Source organism: Patagioenas fasciata, chromosome 1 (genome assembly GCF_037038585.1).
Source record: "Patagioenas fasciata isolate bPatFas1 chromosome 1, bPatFas1.hap1, whole genome shotgun sequence".
In the NCBI taxonomy this organism is placed as follows: domain Eukaryota; kingdom Metazoa; phylum Chordata; class Aves; order Columbiformes; family Columbidae; genus Patagioenas; species Patagioenas fasciata.
The window spans coordinates 104,016,953-104,042,795 of NC_092520.1; the positions used below are offsets into that span (position 1 = coordinate 104,016,953).

General features: G+C 37.7%; 1 protein-coding gene across 2 annotated transcripts in view; it reads right to left on the bottom strand.

Moving 5' to 3' along the window:
* The window catches only part of IL1RAPL1 (interleukin 1 receptor accessory protein like 1), a 735,854-nt gene that overhangs the window by 278,195 nt on the left and 431,816 nt on the right, over positions 1–25,843 (bottom strand). For both annotated transcript variants that reach the window (XM_065849798.2, XM_071812204.1), the window contains exon 4: positions 1,349–1,535. In XM_065849798.2, coding sequence (XP_065705870.1) covers positions 1,349–1,535 — 187 coding nt within the window. The remainder of the gene's footprint in view (positions 1–1,348; positions 1,536–25,843) is intronic.

Below are 25,843 nucleotides of genomic sequence, written 5' to 3' on the forward strand. Positions count from 1 at the left end.
TGTTTTTTATTGGTGGTGATATTTTTTGTTTTGTTTTGCTGTTTTTTTAATTGTAAACCATTATATTTATAAGATACTGGAAAATGGTATTGGTACTTTTCATAACAAAAGGTCTTTTGCTGGACTGTCACAAATTATTTTACCTGATTATCTTATCTCTGTTTATACAGTAAGGGCTTTTTTAAAATGTTAAAGTATCAGGGTTTGTTTCAGCTTATTCACACAAATACTGTTAATGAGTCTTAAAAGGCCAGTCTTTTGAGTTCTTGTTTAAGAAGCCAGCCATACTTTTAAATTAGATAAAAGTACAGGTATATTTTGTATTACAAATGCAATATGCAAGACAACTACAAGTAAATAATTGGTTACATATATCACATCTTAGACATGCTTTATGCTAATTCAGGCAGAATCCTTCTAGGCCACATTTTTACTTCTTAGATAGCATAGTCTTGTGTACCATATTTAAATGCATTTATGTAATCAGCGAAATTATTAGACTTTTAAAAATAAGTTAAACGCATAGCAACACATAGTTAAACTAGGGCTTCCTATAAACACTGACATCTACAGATCTACATCTACAAAATATACAGAATCTAAATTTCAGATTTACCAAACTGTTGAGGACTTTACATTGTGGGCATTACAGTATTGGGGTACTGAGTATTTTCTCTAAATGGTAAGAAACCTAGAATTCAAGTTGCTTTTTATGGAAGCTCTAGTGAGCCACCCACAGGAAGCACCATCTGAAAGAACTTGGCTTCTAAGAAATTACCTAGAAATCAGCCGACAATAATGAATAAAGATCTTGATAAAAACTAAGAAATCATTTATATTTGCAAGTAAAAGCTAGTATGTCAAGACTGAAGTTTTGGAAGTCTTTGCTGAATTTCATGCTGCAAAATCAAGCCATTAATTCAGATAATAACATGAGGAACTACTGTATTTATATTTTTCAAAAAAAATTACATCTGAGTTATTAGAAACACACTCTTCAGTCTGGTATAGCACAAGCAATTGCTGTATAAACAGCTTACATGGTTTTACCTTAGTATATCAAACGAGCCCAGACTGGTAACACTTTTCTTTTTTAGCCCTCTTGTTAGCAAAGAGCTGCCAATTCTTTTTAACATCTACAAATAGATGTTAAGAAAACATCATCTCTAAATTCTACCAAAGGAAGTATTCGAATATCTCTCAGTTCATTCTTTCCTGTCCTTGATTTTGTTGTCTGTTCCTAACAAATCTTAAAATAATTCAAACTTCATATCATAGTTGGGTCATGAAAATCATAAGAACATTGCATAATATCTTACTGAAGGTGAAAATGTTTTGCATTCTTTACCTTATACCACAGAATTTCAGGCTCCTTAAATGGAAATAAAAAATCTTCAATTTCAGGACATGAGATTTCCTTGCTTTTGCTAAGTTCAGCCTTCTCAAAATATTTCATCTTTGAATTGTAGCAGAGTCCAGTGTCATTTTCACCCACTGTCAGTGCAATGGACACTTTCATGCAGTAAGTTGAGTTTCTGTAATGCAACAAAACAGAAATAAAAGTCTAAAACAACAACAACAAAAAAAGTCAACGTACATGACATTGGTTTTAAGTCATTATTTTCATCCCAAGCAAAATATAGAAAAATCACTGTATTTTGTTTCTATTTTATAGCTGTTCATGATAATTTTACTTCTTTTTCAGCCATTAATTATAATATTTAGAAAGCATTTGCCTTACTCTAGTACTAAAGGTTTATCTCTCTTGTCAAACTCCTGCTAACATTACTGTTCTACTGGGTATTTGAGAACAAATTCCCCAAAAGTAAAATTCAATAAGAGCTCTATGCATTTACCTGCAAAACTAGACAATCAGCTTACAGACTGATACTATTATGACAGTTCTCAGGGGTGAACAGATCATGATGTAGCACCACAGGCAAATGCCAAATTGGAACTCAAGCACCACAAGACCCACCTATTCATAATATATCTGAGCATGCTTTAAAGCAGAAGTGGTAAACTTTTTGCAGCTTTTAATTAAAATGAGTCTGCGACCATTCCAGTTACAGAATAAAGGATGTTTTAACCTAACAGACCGCTAACTTGTTTACCTTAGCCTTCAATCCCCATACTCTCAGTTCAAAATGTTGCTTCTGCACTACCTACAGCTTTCATTAGCTTGGGCTCTCCTGAAACTTGTTATTTTCTCTGCTGCTGGATGTTGATATGCCAGGCAGGAGCGACTAGGGAACATCATCTTCTTTCCTACATTTCACTACAAACTTTAATTAGGCTCAAAGACAAAATCGCTTGAAATGATTTTTTTTATTTTTTTATTAGAGTTTCCAGGTGGGCAGTAAATGAATATGTAAAGCTGAGTACTCCTCAGGAACACACAGTGACAATGCAAGATTTCTTTCCTACTGTTTTGTAAATGCATTTGACCCCTGATCTGCTGAATGAGGATCCCACAGAGAGCACTGAGGAAACATTCATTTTCTTGTTTCCATTCTCAAACCCTATGAGTTGATTGCTGATTTACAACAGTCTCGTGTTTATCAGATATGGCAGAATCTCAAAAAAAAAGATGGCAACATTTTCTCATTCTCTTTAGATTTATTAATATATGTTCTTTTTTTTTTTTTTTTTTTTTTTTCTGTTCAAGGGGACACAAAACACTTAAGAGCAAAGAATAAGAGGAACTTCAATCCAAGAATTCTATAGTCCAATTTTCTAGAGAAAATGTAAACCTGAAAAGGAAGATATAAAAGTAACTAACAAATCAGAAATTATTCTTAGAAAAGTAAATTCTGGAACAGAATGGCCCTTAGCTATTCAGCTAATTCATGGACTTGCAAGGAAAACAAACACAAAATTTCTCCCTTATAATGAAGATGCAAGTATTATTTATTACCCCATTCAAGAATCTAGCTGTATAAACCAAATAAAGTTGTTAAAACTTCATGCAAAGCAAGAATGCATCCACTGAATATGGATCACTCTTGCTGGTTTTAAGCTGTTTAAGAGCTGATCACCATTCTTACTTGTACCTGTAATTTAAAACCATCCAGTATTTTAAAGAACACATTTTCATTGCTGTACCTTATGTTACTCCTCCATTAAGGTGCTACTTGGGATATTTATGTATTATGTGCTTGAAAACATCATAAAAAGCCACCTAAGACAGGTTTTCCAAATTGGTAAAATTGTCTTTCTCTGTTTTTGAAAAACCTACCCCTTGGAAACAGGGAGAAGGTCTAAACAATCCATCAAGCTCTGAGGGTCAAGAATACATTAATCAGATAAGGAGGTATTGGATATTTAATTTACACATTTAAATATTCTCTTTTATTTCTGTCCATTTATTTGAGCATTGTGTTGTGTTAATGTTACTCAATCTTATGATTTAGAATTTTCTGAAAGAAGCTTGGAGGGGAAAAAAATATGCAAAACCCACTTAGCTGTCATCCCATTCTCTGAAGAAGAAAGCTAAGTAAAATTGTCATATATGGGTGCGTTTTTTGTCTTCCTTCAGTACTCAGAGTGAATTGGCCAAAAATTCTGACTCATGTTTTGGTCTACTAAGAGCTGTGTTCTGTAACAGTGGCAATGTCAACTGCCAGAGCTAGAATTCCTTCTGAGGCACATCCAAGTTTCCATCGCAACAGCAGATACTCTACCAGATGCAGCTCAGGCTTCCTGCTCTGTAAGAACAGAGGTATTTTGGAAATATCTTAGAGTGTTTAAATCCATTGTTTGAAAAGGATGTTGGTATTTAATGACTCAAAGTTGTATGTGTCTGTTATTTGAGTGATTTGGATATAAGCCTCCTGCAGAGAGAAGCAGAAAATGACTGGGCTTTAAGGTACTGATGTTCTAAACTGTCAGATATAAGGTACTGGAACATTTTGGGTGGATAGTTTGTCAGGGCAGTTCCCTAAAATAATTTTCTCTCACAAGCCCAAAGTATCATCAAGAGAACCTAAAGTTCCAGCTGACCCCACTGACACAGGATTTCTTATTGTGACTCTAAATACTAACTCCACTGTCAAACTGTCTCATCTTCTACTTTGGGTCAGAAATCAAGGCTATTGGGATGAGATAAAACTCAAAAAGCAGAGCAACATAAACAGTATAAGGAAAAAAAATCAAGCTAAGGGGCTTTTAGAACAGAAAAAGAGAAAGAAAATTAAACAATCCTCAGGTGGGAATGGAAGAAATAGGACATGATTTGGCTGATTACAGCTGTATCATGATGGATACAGTAGGTGTAGAGCCCTTCAGCTAGCAGAAAAAGTAGATGTCTGCACAGCCCTCTGGCAAGCATCCATTTACTGCAGAGGGTAAAAAATGTTCATGTGTTAGAACTAGGAAAAAATTCTATATGTATCTTACTGGAGCCACCAGATCAAACAAACAAACAAACCTATGTCATAAGTTTAAGGAAATTTTATAACCCAATGAAAACCAAATGATACATTTAAGAGGAAATGCTGCAGTTTTTCTCCTCTTGTTCTTCAGTGTAGTCCAAACTGTGGACATTTAGGCAGCTACAATGCAAAGCAGTAACAGCTTAAAAACTCAAATCTGCAACGGCTACTTAAGTAAAATTCAGGCAATGACAATCACAGAGGTTATGAATAAATTTCAGAGGGGTTACTAGAACTCTATGTACTTCCTTTTTCTTGTCCACAAGACTAAATTGCTTATTAAGACTAGGAAAATATTAATCTACTTGCTACCACTGATGAGCAAAAATTATTCCATATAGTATGATAGAGGTTGCCCCAGTGTTTGACATGGACCCATGCAGTCATTTTCACCTTAACATCGTTTATCCACTACCGGTCTATAAGTGTTAAAGTAAAAACAATAGAGCAATCACATCTACTAACTAAACTGATTCTGTTATAGGCCTTTTAATTTTGTAGCCATTTATCATCCTTAAAATTTTAGGCCCCATTAGCAATGGATGAGTGGTTGAATTTTGCTATAACAATAAGACAGAGAAGTGTATAAATGGCTTAAATTCTCAATGACTTCTGTATCCCAGGATTAGTTGCTTTAATGCCCAGTTTTCCACAGTTCCCTTTAATCAGTGGTTCACCTTTTCTTTTCTGGTATTATGTGTACAGCAGCCATGTGAAAGCATATAGAGCATTGACTAACAAGAGTGTTTAATAATAAAGGAAACTTCTGTTTTTTACGTTTATATCTGCATGAAATGATATCCACTTCACTGGTTCATCTGTACCTATTTCACCTTAATCTTAGTTGATCTGCAACTATCATAGATATATATATATATATCTATATATATATAGATATTCATATACGATATCTGCCACATAAGATAGACACCTTGATATTCAGATCCTCTGACAAAAGAGAGCGTGACAGAGAAAAGAGCAGAGAGCTCTACATAGAGAACTAAAATAATATGACTAAGTTGGTGGAAGAGCATGAATTATGCAAAAGTCTTGTAAAAAAAAAAAAATAAGTACAGCTGAATAAAGAGGATATATTGATGAAAAGCAGGAAAACATAGGATAAACAACCACAAATACAGGCACATTACAAAATCTGTCCATTCTCCAGACAGTGACCCAGAAGTCACAGCAACACCCTGAACACTCTGCTTAATTCATGACCCAAGCTGGTAGTTTTTAAAATAAGATCAATGCTTATTTACAGTCTTCTGAGATTCTCAATTACTATATACAGCTGTCTCTTCTTTGAATTAATGGAATTATAGCAATTAGTAATAGATCGGCCTATTCCATACTTGTCTCTTACAATGAAATTCATTAAGTTGACTACTTTTCAAAAAACTTAGGATTGCAATTAACTATTCCTACAAAACAAACTTAAAACTTGAAATAATTATTAGCAACTGAAACTATTTTTTACTATAATACATTCATCAACTCAACGAGTTGTAGTACTTGTTGCTGTTTAAAAACTGCATTCTTCATATTATGCAATTAGAAATTAAAGTGAGGTAGTAAAGTTTGTCATCTACCTACATAAGCCATACTTTAATATGAATATAATTACCAATAACAACATTATTAAAAGGTTTTCTTCAGCTGAGCTTTTGAGTAGAAGTACTTCCTGACATTCTGAAGAAAAATATTTCTTTTCCTTTCTCTGTTCCTTCTCACTGCTTGAATTGACATTCACTTCAGGATGTTGTTTCTTTGACACATAGGCTAGAAAGTGGTTTTTTTTTTTTTTTTAATTGAAGAGAAGACGGTCAAAGTAGGAAAAAACAAAGGAATACATCTTGCATTCTACATATCTAGCTTGGTCCACCTTATTCACGTGGATCTCTACAAAGAGGTAAAAAAAAAAAAAACAAACACAAAAAAACCCAACAATACAAACCAGCCAACCAACCAAACCAAAACGCCCACAAACCAAACCAAACAACGAAACAAACAAAAAAACCATCTACACCTAAAGGAAACACTGTGGGAAAGTGTGGGACTGTACTGCTAAAGTATAAGTCTCCATTCTTGTTCATATCTAGAAAAACAAAGACTAGTGAAAATTATCACAAAATACCTTTGAAATCAACAGTCTCCAAAGATGTACAGGCTACTAGGATGCACAGGTAAAATTCTCTAAATAATTTCAAGGTCTTAGCTTTTGAGTATATTTTCATGTTTGGAAAGGCAATGATACACGTATTTCACATGTAGGGATTTTTCTTTCAATCAAGCATTGTGATTATGAGAATATCACAGAGGTTACACTTTTGGCCACTATCAGTCAATCAAACGGTAGTGAAGAAAATACGAGCTGTTGACGAGAATCATGAATGGTGAATTAATCTGCAAATACAGAATTTCCACTGTTCTTAGACATGGTATAGGCATGGACTTGGAAGTGCTAGGTTAATGGTTGGATTTGATGGCATTAAAGGTCTTTTCCAGCCAAAATAATTCTATGATTCTATTCAAATACTTGTGAAATAGTTCCTTATTGAGTAAAAATGATAAAAAGTACAAATGATAAAAGCATACATCTGAAAATCTTACTTCAAAAGGATTTTTCTTTCCTTTTTTAAAAGAAGAAAGGCAGAAGTCTGTACTGTAATCCAAAATATCCATGAATGGACATAGATCAACTTGTCAAACTTCGGACAAAACAGTATACAAAGAACAGCTTTGAAAAGCTTAAAGAAGGAGTAGAAAGTTTAAGAATGAGTTTGCTTTAGTAAGATTAGATTATCTTTGTTGGTTGTTTTGATTTCTTTGGGGTTTTCCAAAAGCTTTGAGTTTATGAAAGCATGAAAAAAATAATCTTTCTGCTTCATAAAATTAGGTTATTAATCTTCTTTGGAAGACTTTGGAAAATTCTTCACAGAAGTCTGTGAAGACAAATTTCACTTACAGCTGAAAATTAACTTTGCCTCATTCTGTCCCATGTGAAAGAATACAAGGAATATGGATTAACTATATTTTTCTAGGAAAACAGGGAATTTTTCTTCATGCTTACAGCATAAATATATATCTCACTTCTCTTTTTAGAATCATGGAATCATTTTGTTTGGAAGAGACTCTAAAAATCACCGAGTCCAACCATAACCTAACTCTGGCACTAAACCATGTTTTAAAGGCAATTATATAAAAATGTCTTATAGTTGATTTATACTTCTTTTTTTTTTTTTTTTGGTAGTTCTCAGGTGGTTTCGTTTATTTTTTTCACTGTATTTCTGCATTTTCAATTCAATCCTATATTTCACCTGTTAAACAGGAACTGATTACATGGAAAGCATCTCCTTTAAACTTGGTGAAACACCAAGCATGAGAGAAGGAAAGGGGATTAATGTATTACTTTGCAGAGAAAAAAAAAATCTCCAAAAAACAGCATTTGACCAAGCAAGTTATGAGTTAATGGTAGTAGGGAGACAAAAACACACACACAAAACCCCACAGATTAAATTCTGAGCTATCAAAAACCATTATCAACTATTTTGTAAAATAAAAAATTAATTGGCAGATAATCAAGAAATAGTAGAAATAAATCTACAGATTACATATTGAGTCTCAGTATTGAATTCTTTACTAGGTAGGCAATAGACAGTAGTAACTTCCAGGTTAAAAAAATAATTTTAAAAAAGTAGTATATAAAAGTATGTAAAAAATATGCAGTTTTTTTTCATTTGGCTTTGCCTTCCATTTTTGTGTTGTGTCTGAGTCCCCTGAAGGTATGTGTTCAGGAACATTCTACATATCGCCTTCATACTTTACATTTTGCCAGGCTCCTGAGTTTCCATGCCACTGGAAGATATAGAATCCCACAACACTGGATGTTGGATGTATGTATGTATTTTTGCCCTCATGGAAACCATCTGGAGGCAGCAACTTACACATCATCACAAGAAAAAACAGAGAAGGAAACTGTTCCAATATTTCTAAATTCTACTATGTCAAATATCTCCAAGACTTTTTTGACCATCATATAATATATTGCAATTATATTTTTGTACACTTACATTTGCTTCAGTAAGGTCTATAATGAGTCTTGAAAATAAACACTGGTCAGCAGTGACAGTAGCAGTAATGCCAACAACATTTTGAAATGAATACCTTTGTATGCCTATCACTATGCAAAAAACTTCTTCTACTTTCCCTATCATTACAGTAAGCAAACTATTAAAAACAAATAAAAAACACATACAGGCACAGATGAGAAATCAATAGGCAGTAACACCAAAAAGCTTGGTGGTCTTGACACAATATGTTACTCCAGACTTTTTTTTTTAATACTGTTGTACATAGGTCAATATGGTATCTTTTAACCCAATACAAAAGTATCAATACGTCTACACAACATGAAATGAATGATTACATTAGGAAAGAAAAAGACATATGCATTTTATTTCCTACTGTTATATTCAATTTGTGTGTAATAACATGTAGTACATAGAAAACTAAAAGTCATTGTAAATTCTCTATTAAAACAAATTAAAGGGGGAGGTGACAAAATTACTGGAAGTCTCACAGTCAGCACAATGTTCAATGTTTAAAACCCTAGAGACTCAACCAACTTGCTAACTTTTGTGCCTCGAAACAGAAGAAAGGTCGATCTGAATTAACTTTATCTCATTTTTGATACAGCAAGATAATGAAGACAATCAACACAGAACACTGGTAATTGCTAATAACATATTATTAATAGTTTTTCTTTTCCATTAATTACCACTGACTAGTGATACCTGTGCCATAACTACCAAATGTAGTTATATTTAAAGCAGTAACAGATCCATTTCATCTGAATTCAGTTACATTCAAATGCTACAATATTATGAATAATTTTGTCCTACATACACAAATGTATCCTAACTAATTCTGTCTAACTTGATACCTGCCTAAAGCAGCAATACAGATCATCTACCAATTTACAGATTGTAGCAGTCAAGAGCCTGTGGGGAAGGCAGAGTCAGAAACTAAGAATTTATTTTTTTTTCCCCATATGATGTCTAATCTGACATTTGACTGTTCTTAATCACTCTATCTGCTGTGATGTAGTTGCTTTGAAAAAAAGGCACTGAGTTACCCTGTACTGGCTAAACTAACTATGCTTTAACTCACTTATTGAAGGGCCCTTCCAATCCTAATTATTCTATGATGCTATGATTGCATGATAGTTTCCACAGGGTTCCTTTTTAAAGGCAACTCATCAGACACAAAAGAACAGGAGGAGGAGGAGGAAGAGGATACTTATGGGAGAAAAGAGACAAGAGAACACACACAGAGCAAGAATAGATTCTCTAAACTTTAGCATTTACAATATTGACAGCTACATTTAAAGGAATTGCTTAGAGAACTAGGCACTTAAAACAGAATTTCTTTATAAAATAGATCTTTAATATGGGCTAGACCGCTTACTCTTATGAAATGCCACATTTTTCCTGCATTGAATAAAACCCAGTAATTTTCAATCTCCTCTTCAGCCTCACCAGAGGCAGAAATGGATTTATACAGCTCAGTGTTCCCCAGGCAGATCTCTCAACATACCTGTTCATGGCGGAAGGAGGGAAACTGGGACTCTCTTACTTGCCTATGTTTTGCCACGCTGTCATGGTTTAGCTCCGGCCAGTAACTAAGCACCATGCAGCTGCTTGCTCACTCTCCCCAGTTGATCCCAGTGGGGTGAGGGAGAGAATCAGAAGGCTGAAAGTGAGAAAACTTGTGGGCTGAGATAAGGACAGTTTAACAAGTAAAGCAAAAGCTGCACATGCAAGCAAAGCAAAACAAGGGATTCATTCACTACTTCCCATCAGCGCGCATGTGTTCAGCCATCTCCAGGAAAGCCGGGCTTCATCACACGTAATGGGTACTTGGAAAGACAAATAACATTACCGCAAATGTCCCCCCTTCCTTCTTTTTCCTCCAGCTTTATATATTGAGAATGACATCATATGTCTGCTGTCCTGGCTGTGTCATCTCATAGCCTCTTGTGCACTTGGTTCCATCTTGTATGAGAAACTGAAAAGTCCTTGACTACTTACCAACAACTAAAACATCAATGTGTTATTAACCTTATGCTCATACTGAATCCAAAATGTGGCACTATACCAGCTGATAGGAAGAAAATTCACTCTATCCCAGCCAAAATCAGGACGCATGCACATCCTTCACCAGAACAATTAAGAGGAGTATAGCATATAGCTTATATGGAAGAAACACTGTCTTTGGGACAAGAAAAAAGTGCCCTTTGGAAAGCTCTCACACTCCCCTGAAGAGGGAATTTCAACCCAGTCCCTGTTTTGTTTCATTGTAGAGTGCAACCAACTTACTTTCTGTGCAAAGAGGCAGTTTCTTTCATCACAGGTGTTCAGGATAAGACAATCATCATCTAGTACACAAAGTCAGCATTTGAAGGAGGGATGAACATGGCAAACGGACCTCTCTTGATCCTGCCATTGATCATGAGCCACAACAACATTTTTCTGCAGTTCTAAATAAGGTGCAGTGGAACTGCAGTACGACAATGATACCTACCAAATGCAGCCGGACCCTTTAACAATGTTCTTTTATTTAAGACAGCAGTCTGAAGACTTTGCATCCCTCTGCATATCCTTTATTTCTCTTCCATTTTCAAGGGATGTAATACTTGTAGTACACAGCTTGTCATGACACTGGATTTTTGCAGGGTATTTCAAACATGATGACTAATTAACTATTTTCCTATTTCTCTATTTTCCTTTTTCTCCTCTTCTCTTCTCTTCTCTTCTCTTCTCTTCTCTTCTCTTCTCTTCTCTTCTCTTCTCTTCTCTTCTCTTCTCTTCTCTTCTCTTCTCTTCTCTTCTCTTCTCTTCCCTTCCCTTCCCTTCCCTTCCCTTCCCTTCCCTTCCTCTTCCTCTTCCTCTTCCTCTTCCTCTTCCTCTTCCTCTTCCTCTTCCTCTTCCTCTTCCTCTCTCCAAAACTGTGGAATGGCTTGCTCCCATGCTCCCTGACTCTGATAGCTAAAATGATGGATGACCTTTTCCACAAAGCTTCCAGAGCCAACAGAGCTGCAAGTGCCAGGCAGTGCTGCAGGAGCAGGTGAAGGGAGAAGACAAGTGAAAGGTGATGGACAGAAGCTGGATGGAATTTTCCTCTGTGCCTTAGAAATTATATCCTGGGGGGCCAACCCAGTTTGAAAACTGCTTTTGACCTCAATTGAATTACATAAGCAGTGATTTCTTCCCTCAAGGGCCACCTAATTATGTGCATGATACTATGAAATAATTCACTGCACATGAGCCTCCAGGACTATTTGAATATTGATGGTTTGCAAGACATTTGTTTTAATATGTTTGAATTAGTCACACCAAAAAATACTGTTCGGTTTTACTGCCCACTTCCATCCTTGGAAGCCAAAACTTTCACATTTTTTCTTCTTCTAATGCAAGTGGTACATGATGCCACCCCAAGTTTCCCTTTCTCCTCTCCAACACAGCCAAGAAAGAATGTCAAAGTATAAAGTCTAACTCTGTTAGAATAATGCTTTCCTTGTGTTAGAGGGAGCTACTGACTGAAGTGAAAGGCCTTTTATTGATGTTCTGAGCAATACAAATGAAATACAAATTATCCTTTAGAAAAGGAATTGAAGTTTCTCATCCTTGCAATACCTTAAAGCTTCTTTTGTGAATAAGCTAGAAAAAATATATGTGTACACTTTTATGTTATTGACTTGTCTGTATGATCTCTGTCTTTTTTAAAGTCTAAGTGAAACTTATCCCTTTCTGAGAGCTGGAATCAATCTGATATTGATTTCTACATTTCAGTAAAACCTCACTTTCTTAGTACAAAATACGTGAAAAAAATGACAATAATCTTAATTAAGAATTGTACTGGCAATTACATGGATGACACAATTGCATACAATGAAATAATTGCCCCATTAAACATTTTATTTAAAATTAGAGCTTCCTTTCAGATAACTTAATAAAAAAATCCATACTCCTACAGTACAGGAATATCTAAATGTAACTCTGTGCTCCTACAATATAGGAATATATATCTAATTACACTTTATTTGAACTTCAAGCTTTCTTTCATTGATGTTTAAATGAAAACTCCCATATTCTCACAACACCTATTACTATACTGTACGTGTCTATACATATGTACATGTATGAATCAGTTATACGGGTATATGAGGGATTCCAGTAATTGTAAAACTAATCAGATGGACTAAGTAATTTAAGGTAGTTATCATATAAATGTTTTTAAAGCATATGAATATTATACCTACATGTTATTCATTGCAAGTAAAGCTCAATTTTTAAAACAACATTCTTCTGAAATATTTGGTATGTGAACTCCGTCACATAATAGCTCTTACATATGGATTGCAAGTAAAGATGTTAGAGGTGCTTAAAAAAGATGGGAATCAATTAAAAAAAAAAATGTATTGCACAGAGTATATAGGGTGAGCACAATATGGATTACCATTAGTCTGAATTTAATCACACATTTAATATTTTAGTGCTATTTACAAATTTACTGCTAATTTAGCTACTCATTTCAGTGAGGTTTCCCAGGCTTGTTAGTGAAAAAATTTGGACCAGTGAATCACAAAGTGCTAAACTGGAGATATGTCAGAATGATACTAAATGTCTTCTCTGCAGTAGATCAATGTATATTCCCAAAGAAGACAAAAGTATGAAGAGCTGTACAAGTATACCCTTATAGATGAAAATCCCTCTAGCCTTCTACAAACTGCAGTAAGGAGATAATACCTTAGCATGAAATCCCTCTAGGTAGACTGTCTCCTCAAAATTTAGGAGACAATGGCACTTAATTTTTCTTGGGAACCACTGGTGATGAAAGTGAGTAAATTTTAAACCTTACTTAGCACCATATGTCAGAATAGCAGAGTTTTATTATTCGTCTCATTTCTTCCATTTATAGAATCACAGCATCAGAAAATGTTTGAGTTTGGAAGGGATCTCTGGAGATCATCTAGTCCAAAGCCCCTGCTCAAGCAGGGCCACCTAGAATGGCTTGCCCAGGAACATGTTCAGGCAGCTTTTGAATACTTCCAAGGATGGAGACTCCATAACCTCAGTCACCCTTGCAGTGAAAACTATTTCCTGATGCTCAGACAGAATCTTCCGTGTTTCAGTCTGGGCCCATCACCTCTGGTCCTATCACTGGGCACCAGTGGAAAGAGTCTGGCTCCGTCATCTTTGCACCCTCCCTTTAGCTATGTATATACATTGATGAGATACTCATTGCGCCTTCCCTTCTCTAGGTTAAACAGTCACAGCTCTCTCAGCCTGTGCTTATAGGAGAGATGCTCCAGTCCCTTAATCATCTACATGTATCATCACTGGATCTTCTCCAGTCTGTCCATGTCCCTCTTCTACTGGGGAGCCTAGAACTGGACACTGTATGCCAGGTATGACCTCACCAGTGCTGAGTAGAGGGCAAGGATGACCACCTTCAATCTGCTGGCAATACTTTGTCTAATGCAGCCCAGGTCATCATTAGTTTTCTTTACTGCAAGAGCATATTATTGGCTCATGGTGAGCTTGGTTTACACCAGGATTCCCAGGTCCTCTTCTGCAAAGCGGCGTAGATTGTTATTCATGGAATCACAGAATCTCAGAATCACAAAGAATCACAAAATGTTAGAGATTGGAAGGCACCTTGAAAAATCATCTAGTCCAATCCCCCTGCCACAGCAGGAACACCTAGATGAGTTTACACAGGAATGTGTCCAGGCCAGTTTTGAATGTCTCCAGGTAAGGAGACTCCACAACCTCCCTGGGAAGCCTGTTCCAGTGTTCTGTCACCCCCAAAGTAAAGAAGTTTCTTCTCATATTTAAGAGGAACCTCCTGTGTTCCACTTTTTACCCATTGCTCCTTGTCCTATCATTGGTTGTCACTGAGAGGAGCCTGGCTCTGTCCTCATGACACTCACCCTTTACATATTTATGAACATTAATAAGGTCACCCATCAGTGTCCTCTTCTCCAAGTTAAAGAGACCCAGCTCCCTCAGCCTTTCCTCATAAGGGAGATGCTCCACTCCCTTAATCATCTTGGTGGCTCTGCGCTGGACTCTCCAGCAGTTCCCTGTCCTTCATGAACTGAGGGGCCCAGAAATGGACACAATATTCCAGATGTGGTCTCACCAGGGCAGAGTAGAGTGGGAGAAGAACCTCTCTCAACCTACTAACCACCCCCCTTCTAATACACCCCATGATGCCATTGGTCTTCTGGGCCACAAGGACACAGTGCTGGCTCATGGTCATCCTGCTGTTCACCATGATTCCCAGGTCCCTTTCCCCTACACTGCCCTCTAATAGGACATTCCCCAACTTATACTGGAACCTGGGGTTGTTCTTACCCAGATGTGAGACTCTACACTTTCCCTTGTTATATTTCATTAAATTTTTCCCTGCCCAACTCTCCAGCCTGTCCAGGTCTCACTGGTCACTCTATTCCCTCATCGAAGTCATTGATGAATATATTGAATAGTACCAGTCCCAGCACCGACCCTTGAGGCACTACACTAGATACAAGCCTCCAAGTAGACTGTGCCCCATTGACCACATCTCCCTGGCTTCTTTCCTTCAGCCAGTTCACAGTTCACCTCACTACCTGATCGTCCAGACCACACTTCCTCAGTTTAGCTTCGAGGATGCTGTGGGAGACTGTGAAATGCTTTACTGAAATCAAGATAGACCACATCCACTGCTTTGCCATCATCTATCCACCTTGTCATGTCTTCATAAAAGGCTATGAGGTTAGTTAAGCATGACTTCCCCCTGGTGAAGCCATATTGACTGCCCCTAACGACCCCCTTTATCCTTGATATGCCTTGAAGTGGCACCAAGCATAATTTGTTCCATCGCTTTCCCAGGGATGGAGGTGAGGCTGACTGGTCTATAGTTACCTGGGTCCTTCTTCTTGCCCTTTTTGAAGACTGGAGTGACATTTGCTTTCCTCCAGTCCTCAGGCACCTCTCCTGTTTCCCACGACTTGGCAAAGATTATGGAGAGTGGTCTAGTAATGACCTCAGCCAGCTCTCTCAGCACCTGCGGATGTATCCCATCTGGACCCATGGATTTATGGATGTCCAGACTACTTAATTGCTCCCTAACCCAGTCCTCATTGATTAAAGCAAACTCCTCCATTGACCTGGCTTCATCTGGGGTCTCAGAGGTACAGGGCTCCTCAGGACAGGCTCCAGCTCTCTTCAGACAGAGACAAAGACGGCATTTGGTAAGTCTGCCTTCTCTGTGTCTTCTGTCACCAGGGCACCCACCCCATTCATCAGTGGGCCTACATTGCCTCCTGGTGTTAGTTTTATCTGCCATGTACTTGAAGAAGCTCTTTCTGTTGTCCTTGATCCATCTGTTTTCTAGGGCTTGTTTTACTGGGTGGTGTTATAGGTAAACTGTTAAAGGAAAATACTTTTCCCAAGGCTTTATATAAAAGGGACAGAAAAAAAATAACAGTTGGTATGAGAATGAACAGAAAAAAAAATGCTTACTCATTGAAGCCAGAGAGCCTTAAAATGCTGTCTACCATTTGGTGCAACAGTGTGTGCCTGAACAGCTGTGCCTATGCAGGGTTCTGCCTTCAGGCACAACTGGGTGTTACTACATCCTGATGACTCAGAAGGTCATCAAATACTGGAACATCTTTACCACCAAATCATCTATTTTGCAAATGCAATCTGCCTTCTTTATAGTAGTAAAACTGAAATCGTTATTGGAAACAAGATGCTGAATGGCTTCTCCCTTGTTCCCTGTCTTTGCTTGATTGATTAGCACAAGTGCAACCTGCTGTTCTCAACTAGAGCTAGAGGACAGATCCTATCGTTCAGTCTCAAATGCTAAGTTAGATTCTTCTGTTCAGCTGTTTAGCAGGTGCATAAAGAATATCACTTGAAGGTTTCTATCTTGTTTCTGAATGATTAGATATTTCTCTCTTGCTAACACTCTGTATGAGTGTGTTATTTTCGGAACAGAGATTTCTCATGTTCCATTACCAGAGTTACTCATTAAAGGTAGTTACTGACAGAAATATCCGACAATTATTAAATCTGTTACAGATAGTAGACGAATGGCATTTGCACACAAATTAGACTCCCTTGAAATTCTCTCCATAACTCCCATATCTACCCAGTAAAAATGGGTATAATATGCTTTAAAAGTAGACACTAAACAGGAGAAAAATTATCACATTCATTAGGTTACTGCTTCAAGGCTAACTATTTCCTAGCATAGTGATGCCATTTCTCCAGATTCCTGGAAATTCTCAAATGAAATTGCATTCCAACTCTAAATTGAAAAAGTAAATAATTCCAATACTTATGATTGCTACATTTGTTAAGAAACACTTTCATTTATTCTTGTTTTACACTTACTTCCCTATGAAGAAAGAACGATTCGAAAACAGTGATTCATCTCTACCAGAAGGGGAATTAGAGAGGAGGTCTCTAGTATGACATCCCATGGATGAATGTGAGAACATTGCTGTGTGCAGATTGAACTAGAACTCAAAAGAAACTACGAAGTTTCTGCAGAAAAGTCAGTCTTTAGCAATGCTTAGCCTGCTACCAAAGCAGAACTTTAGAAAGGTGCAAGAACTTGATGAAATTTATACAACTGAATACTTCAGTACAAGTCCTGAATTCCCAAATAAGAAATTTACATGCTGAAAGGAAATCAGGATTTGAATAAGTAGAACAATAAACAAAGGAATATAATACCATTTGGATGCATCTTTCATCTGAGAACCATAAAGTACATGGGAAATGTATCTATTAACTGGTTTTGGCTGCGTTCATATGACCTGCTTTACCACATAATAGGTTTAAAAATTGCGTTAGTGTGATCTGTATTGACACAGTAGATTTTGAATTCTACAGTGTGATCCAAATCTGCTTCAGATTGTTGCTGAAGATCAGAGTTATGGAAGCTCAGGAAACAGAAAAAAACCCTCAAATTCTATTTGTAGCATGTTTATATTAACAGCATCCCTGAAACTAAATATAGGCAAGCGAGCACTTCCACCCACCCCAGCCACCTACTCTGCCCAGTGTTTAAAGTGTTAGTTCCCAGTCCAGCCTCCGCAGCTTCTTTCCTGTCTGCTTGTCTGCCCTTAAATGTACTAAAAGCCACACGTTGTGTCCATGCATTCAAAGGAAAACATAGAAATGCAAGATTTATCCAGCATCAAAGCACTCTCTCAGTAGCAAAAGCCATAAGATCTTCTCACACTGACACCAAGAGGAACTGTTGCCCTGTGGAGCACTTCCTAAAAATGCAATACATGTATCTGCATGTTGTCCATGGTCTTCAAGATCGTAAGTATAAAACTAATCAGGTTCACAGAGAAGAAAACAGAGCTCAGTGAGCTATTCTAGGTAAACGTTATTCAAGGATCTCTTGGAATTAATTTCTTGAAGGGGCTAGGAAAGCCAGAGGGGCACACTTCTTGGAAGGCTGTCAAAGCATGAGTGAGTTGAGACTCTCTATCAAAGAATGAGTAATTCCCTTCTTCTGCAGCATCCCCAAACAATTTTTTTTTTTTTTTTCCTGATCTTCTTGATATAATGTAAAAAAAAACAACAGCTGCACACCTTTGTTCCTCCCAAGGCCAGGATTCCATCTCCAGTGGCCATCCACAATAACCAGACATGAAAATCCAAAGTTATGTGAACAGTGGCAATATGAATGTATGAGTGCTTTTCTTCACAGACAGTTTTGAATAATTTTATCTAATTCAAAAGTGCCTGTGTAAGCTATTTTAGTTTGACAAAAATGAGATTTGCTTTGCACATTTTAATTCACATCTAAAACGGAAAAGGTAAACTGAACAGCTAATTGAAAGTCACTGGCTCTTTTTCACTTGGACTCTGGACCAACCTTTATGATTCAGTGTTTCTGTACAGTACCTCTCAGCACAGATATGTGAGGGGCAGTAGCAGAGACCTCTCACATATTGTCCACTTCCTTTGTCTGAAATGCAGAATCTCTGCTTTGGCTTGTCTGGCTGCTTCCCCCTGTAGCAGGCCAAAGCTTGCAGCTGGGCTGGTGCTGTCAGCAGAACCATCTGCTGTTCCTTGTGACCCAGCTTCACCCTCTGTTTGCATAGCAAGGTTTTGGTAGCAGAGGGGCTACAGGGATGGCTTCTGTGAAAAGCTACTAGAAACTTCCCCCATGTCCACTGGTGAAGGCCAAACCCATCAGAGATGGTGCTAGTACCTCTAACATAACATACTTAAAGAGAGGGGGGTGGGAAGGTGAGGAGGCGGAAACTGCTGAGCAACAGCAACTGCAGTTGAAGAGAGGAGTGAGTATGAAAAAAATAAGTCTGCAGACACCAAAGTCAGTGAAGAAGGAGGGGCAGAGGTGCTCCAGGCACCAAAGCAGAGATTCCCCTGTAACCTGTGATTCAGACGACGGTGAGACATGCTGTCTCCCTGCAGACCATGGACGTCCACAGTGGAGATCCCCACATGCAGCCTGTGGATGACCCCACGGTGTGGCAGACAGATGCTCCCAAAGGAGGCTGTGACCTCTTGGGAAGCCCATGCTGGAGCAGGCTTCTGGTAGAACCTGTGACCCCATGGAGAGAGGAGCCCACGCTCAAGCAAGTTTTCTGGCAGGATTTGCGACCCCATGGGGGACCCATGCTGGGGCAGTCTGTGGAGGACTCTCTCCCGTGGAAGGACCCCATGCTCGAGCAGGGGAAGAGTGTGAGGAGTCCTCCCCTTGAGGAGGAAGGAGTTACAGAGCCAATGTGTGATGAACTGATCACAACTCCCACTCCCCATCCCTCTGTAGTACCTGAGCAGGGAGGAGGTAGAGAAATCACGAATGAAGTTAAGCCTGAGAAGATGGGAGTAGTATGGGGAAGGTGGTTTAAGATCTATATTTTATTTCTCATTATCCTACTATGGTTTGATTGGTAATAAATTAAATTAATTTTCCCCAAGTCTGTTTGGTCTGTGACGATAATTGGTGACTAATCTCTCCCTGCCCTTATCTTGACCCATGACCCTTTTGTTATATTTTCTCTCCTCTGTCCAGCTGAGGAGGGGTAATGATAGAGCAGCTCTGGTGGGCACCTGACATCCAGACCAGGTCAACCCACCACACCCCAAAACCCCCACTATTTAAATATAGGAATAGCTGTACAATAGAGTTCAATTGAGTTTATAAATGTGCTATGGCTCAAAACGCTACTGTCAGTTAGTATAAATGGTAGAGCACTGAATGACTATCTAAACTCCTCCTGAATAGAAAATTTAACCTATATTGTCATTTGTGTACCACATATCCTGTTTTATATTTTTGTTATTGTAAATGTGTTGACAACAGGATATTTGGCCATTAAGAATTTATTTGCACCTTTTTTAAGGATCCACATAAAATTACAGACTTTTCCTGTTATGGTATTAAATCATCTTCAAAATAGCTAAGTTTTGAATCTCAGTCATTAGAAAATACCAATAGCTGTAGTACAGCTATTAATCAGATCCATAAATATATGTATATTGAAAGGGAAGTTGCCTCAGAAATGAAGGATATGTTATGAAAAGTGGAACAATAAATAGAAGTTTTCTACATTTTATGTATGTTTGAATCAAGTAATGAATAAGTTCATTCTTCATAACACAATCAAAACATCTAAAACAAGGCAGCTTTATGTAAGAAGGCCAGAACTCAAAAATATGTTTAAATATATTGCAGCATAAAAGGAAGCATCATTTTTAGTTATATGATTATACATTTTGCACTGTGAACTTAGTTCATTTACATGCCCAGTATAGTCTACTGTTTCTAACTTTCAATCCTGAACGTTTCAAACCATGAAACATTCCTTTGAACACTTTCCCTAAAAACATAGCTCTCAATTGCTAAGTCTTATTGGACATGTTGGAATGCAGAGTTGTGGCTAGGAGGCATACCATGGTGAGGCTCAGGAGCCCCTACATACAGCTTGGTTTATTCTGAGGGTAAAATGGAAAAAGGAAAAAGGAAAAAGGAAAAAGGAAGCTACTTCAAGTCAGAGAAAAAGTCGCATTATTTTCCAGAAGGTCCCCTGGGGTACTGAGGCCCCCAAGTAAAAACACAGGCATGGAGAGAACCTGTACATCAACTATAGCTCAAAAGAGGGTGCTTATATAAACACTACATCTCTCTCTACCGAACAAGAAATCCAAGAATAAGATTGTTTTTGTGGGGAGAGTAACAGATCTGACTGCAGCACCACTAAAATATCATTCTTTCATCACTTGCCCTCATTTCAGTTTAATAAGCTCTCTTGACTCTCATATCTTTTTATGTTCACTCCACAGCAATTAAACAGAAATGCAAATGCCATACCCATTTTTATAACAGTGCCTCTTATAAAACTGCAATAAAGTCAGCAAATGATATATTTGTTAAATGATCTATTGTCTTTTCGTCAACAAAATGCAGCTAATATGAGGATAATGCCTGTATATGTACCATATGTGTGTCTGCATGTTGTATGAACATGGCAAGATCATTATTTACAAATCTAGCAAAATCTCCAAGGAAGCATTAGACTTTGAAAGTTCAAATCAGTTAAACAAGGCAGGAAGAAAGTTTATGGATATTGTTTGGATTTCAAAACAGCTGACCTATTTGGCCATTAAAAAAAATCTCCCCATTTTTATTCACTATAAGCCAACACTTAGTAAAGTGAGATTGCATTCACACAAATACCTGGTAACTACTTTAATTCAGATGTGTTTTCATACGGCCCTCTTCCTCATCATAGAACAAACAAGAGAATTCAGATTCATTTTTCACTGAAACTAATCTAGCAATCCAATCAAGAAACAGAGAGTATAGCACACAAAATAATTCAATAATCATCCATCTTAAATAATGAACAACATGTTGTCACAGTGATGACAGCTGATCACTACCACCAGTAGAAAAGACCTCACTCAAAGTACTAAGAGTACTTTGCTGCTAGACATATTCTGACACAAAACTCCATCGTCTCCAGCTCAGGTATTTGCCTGTGACCTCAACCAAAGACAGCCAAGTGTTTCATGCTCTGTAATACATTTGTCTCATCATCCGTGAAGTGTAAAAGTGTTATTTTGCAGAGGAGGAACTGACATTGAAAGACTATATTCTCACTCCTCCCAAATAGTAATATGACTAAATATCACAAAAATAATTTAAATCCAATTCTGAACACTTGCTCTTCACAATTAACTCCATTTCTGAATTAGTACATTACAGGATAAAAGAGTAGGAGCCAGAAAGAAAGCACAAAAGCAAAAGCTACATTCCTACTTTTTTTATAGCATATGAATATGACTCTTCCTTGTGACACATCATTTTTTTCTCCACTTGTTCAGCTTTTTGCACAAACTATTCATAGCCATGTCAAACAGTGAGGTGGTAACAACACGGGAATGGCAGCAGTGAAATCAAGACACAGGTCACTTAAATAGCAGTGACTGAGCCTGTGTCAAACCGCAGAATGTCAGGGCAGATAAGAAGAACCAGGCAAAACAAAGGGCTATGGTTGGTTTACATGGGAAGATATTGGCAGTAGAGGGCTGCAGAGATGGCCTGTGTGAGAAGAGGCCAGGGGCCACCCTGTGCCAGATAGACCCTGTTCCACCTGGCTCCCATACATCTACCTCAGGACATAGCTGAGCCCAGCAGCCAAGCTGGCTGTCCCGCTGGGGAAGCATATTTAACAATGCACTTAAGAAAAAACACTGTGCAGCAGCTGTGACAGAGAGGTCTGAGAAAAAAACAACCTGTGACAAGCAGCCCTGTAGACACTAAGTTTGATGAAGTAAGAGGGGGAAAAGGTGCTTCAAGGGCTGGAGTAGAGATTCCCCTGCAGCCCATGGTGATGCAGCCTGACCTACTTGTAGACCATGAAGGATCGTGCTGGAGCAGATATCCACACGGCAGCCCACAGGGGACCCCATGCCACAGCAGGTGGACATAGAACCATTTTGATTGCAAAAGACCTACAAGATAATAGAGTCCAACCATTAACCTAACACTGTCAAGTCCACCTCTAAATCACATCCCTAAGAAACTAATCTACGTGTCTTTTAAACACCTCCAGGGATGGTGACTCAACTGCTTCCCTGGGCAGCCTGTTCCAATGCCTGACAACCTTTCCCACAGTGGAATAAGGTAAAAGTGTGAGGAGGAAGGAGTGGCAGAGATGAACTGTTATGAACTGACTGCAACCCTCATTCCCCACCCCTCTGTGCAGCACCAGGTTGACAAGGAAGAGGTAGACGTGTTGAGAATGAAGGAGGACTGAAGTGGAGTCTGAGGAGAAGGAAGACACTGGGTGTTGTAAGCTTTGTCTTTCTTTCAAACAATCCTACTCCATTTTTTAAAAATCTGCAAAAATTAAATTAATTTTCCCCAAGTCTGTTTTGCCCATGAAGGTAATTGGTGATCTCCCTGTCTTTATGATAAGCCACAAGCTTTTTCATCTCATTTTTTTCCCTATTCTGTTGAGAAGGGGGAGTAAGGGAGCATTTTTGGTGGGCATCTGGTAGTCAGACAAGGTTAACACACCACAAAGGCAAATCATTAAGTTCCTACTGTCACTCAAAGCAATTTTGAATCCCAAGGCATGAGAAAAAAGCTTGCTTTTAATTTATACTGCCTCTTATTCTCTAATGATATTTTATTAGTCTTACTAACCTCCTCAGCAATATCCTCATACATTATACTATTACTTCGATTTAGGTAGGCTATTACACGTTGTAATCTTCAAAAAGTGTATTAATTATACATGAGTTGCATGATTTTCTGCAGAGTTACAGAAAAAGGAGACAGAACCAACACAGACATGACACGGTAGGCAATAGCATCACTAGTTTAAGCATCACTTTTGGAGACTAGACAAGAACACTACTTTGATATATTGTACCAAGCATTCTCTTATAATTTTGCATGCTAAAAGGCAGAAAAAGCAGACCATACAACGTAGTATGACTGAAAATATGCCTTTAAAAAGACTAGAATAACACTGCCTTGCAAAAGAAACAGTTTGAACCAAATGTGGGGGTCACTATGCACTGAGGAAGGACTGTAAATAAAACATTGCATACAGCCAGACCAAGCCAGAGTTAATATTTTCTAAATTTGAAACAATTTATTTTGTCTATTAAACTTCAACAGTGTGTTTGCTACTTTCTATTCATCGTGACTATGACTCGACTTTTTACTTTGTCTTACTAAAAAACTATAGTCTTATCTGCTTTGCTCTCACTTTTTTCTTCTTTTTTTTTCTTTAATCAACACTGCATTGTTAGAAAAAAAAATCTTGAAAGAAATCCTAATCTGTCATATAAAGTAATGAACAGAAAAAATAAATGCAGAATCACAAAAGTTTTCAATAGTACTTCTCAAATTCTTTCCAAAACACTGGTAGCACAAGCTCAAAGACACTGTGTCCTGAGGCAGAGGAGGAGATGTAGGTTGAAAGCCATGTCTCCAGTATGCAACAAACAATAATAGCTCATGAACAGATGTAGTTAAAAAAATGTGTTTTCTTGATAGAATAATTTGTGTTTCTCATAATACACTTTCAACCTTCACTTCCGTAATTAGTAAACATAATAATAATAATAATAATAATAATAATAATAATAATACAACCGAAAGGCATAAAAGTAATACTAATAAATGCCTCATCCAAAAGAAAACACTTCCAAAACTTGAGCAATTCTCTTTAGCCATACTTTGACATTGTTATTCAAACACACTGCATCTCTCCATGAAACATCTGTTTCATTTCATCTTATGTTCTAAGTAACAAGCAAGAGTAACTGAAAAGGAAACCAAGCGGCATTATTGTATAGCAAAAGCAGCACAGAACAATTTCTGGTTTAGGTTCCGAGAGGTGGCGGAACTGCTGTGTCCTGGTTGCAGCTGGGACAGAGTTAATTTGTTCCTAGTAGCTGGTATAGTGCTGCAGTTTAGATTTGGTTGATAACACACTCTTGTTTTAGTTGTTGCTCAGTAGTGCTTATACTAAGTAAAGGACTTCTCAGTTTCCCATGCCACTGGGGAGATGCACAGGAAGATGGGAGGGGGCACAGCCAGGACAGCTGATCCGAGCTGGACAATGGGGTATTCCATGACATATGACGTCATGCTCAGTATATAAACTGGTGAGAGTTGGCCAGGGTTCTGAGGTTGGTGCTTGAGGATGGGCTAGGCATCAGTCAATGGGTGATGAGCATCATGCATCACTCATTTTGTATATTCTATTATTATTATTTTCTCTTCCTTTGCTGTCTTATTAAACTGTCCTTATCTCAAGTGATGAGTTTTACTCTTCTTTTATTCTCCTCCCCATCCTACCTGGGTGGAGGAGAGCGTGAGTGGCTGCAGGGTGCTTAGTTGCCAGCTGGGGTTAAACAGTGACATACTGCTTGCAAACAATCTATCCTGCTCCTTAGAGAAGACGACTGAATGGGACATATAATTCAGTATTTCTGAAAGGTTGAACCAAGGGTCTGAATGCTTTCATTGCCTAGTTAATTGAAGTAACTTGAATGCAGCTGCTATTTCCTAAGTAAGCAGGCCTTTATGATCTCTTTAATAGGTCACAGTCAGAAACTCAATGGTAGAGGCATATAAATGTTTACAATGGAACAGAGATTTTACAAATCTATATCTCTCTCCACACCTAAATTTTAAACTCACTCTTACAAATATCTTTATAGTGAAAATAAACTGAAATCTCATGTTTTTCCTGTACTTCAAGTCTTAGAATTGTAACATATTATTTGTATTCTAGTAGTGTCAAATTGCTCCAGTCAAAATGAATGCCTCCCTGTTTTAAATGTTGTGTATAAACGCTCAAGAAGAAAGCCCATCACTGAAAATCTTACATTAGAAAAGAATCAACTTTTCAAAAAGAGGAGAAAGAGTGTTTAAGATACAAAGCTATGGGTTTTTACTTCTTGTTTCTGAAATTTTACCTCTTTTTCTCTAAAATTGCACGAGTGTCTTTTGACTACAACTGGTGACAGTTGGATCACTGAGAAAAAAAAATGAATTTCTAAAAAAAATGTTTGAAACTTTTTGTATCTTGAGGAGTAGCAGAATATAGGCAGGGTAGGCAGAAAAGCTGGCAGAAAGGGAGGCCTGGAGGAAGCCCGGCACTGAGATGAGTGATCTCTTAAGCATCACAGAAAAGGATTAAGGTCACTTTGTTCCTGATCTAAGGTCGGTTGCAGTGAACAGAAACTTTTCCACTTACTTCAACAGACTTGGAGCAGGGCCTTTTTTTTTTTTTTTTCTGGTAAGTTTCTTTCCTGCCTGAGGAGGAAGAA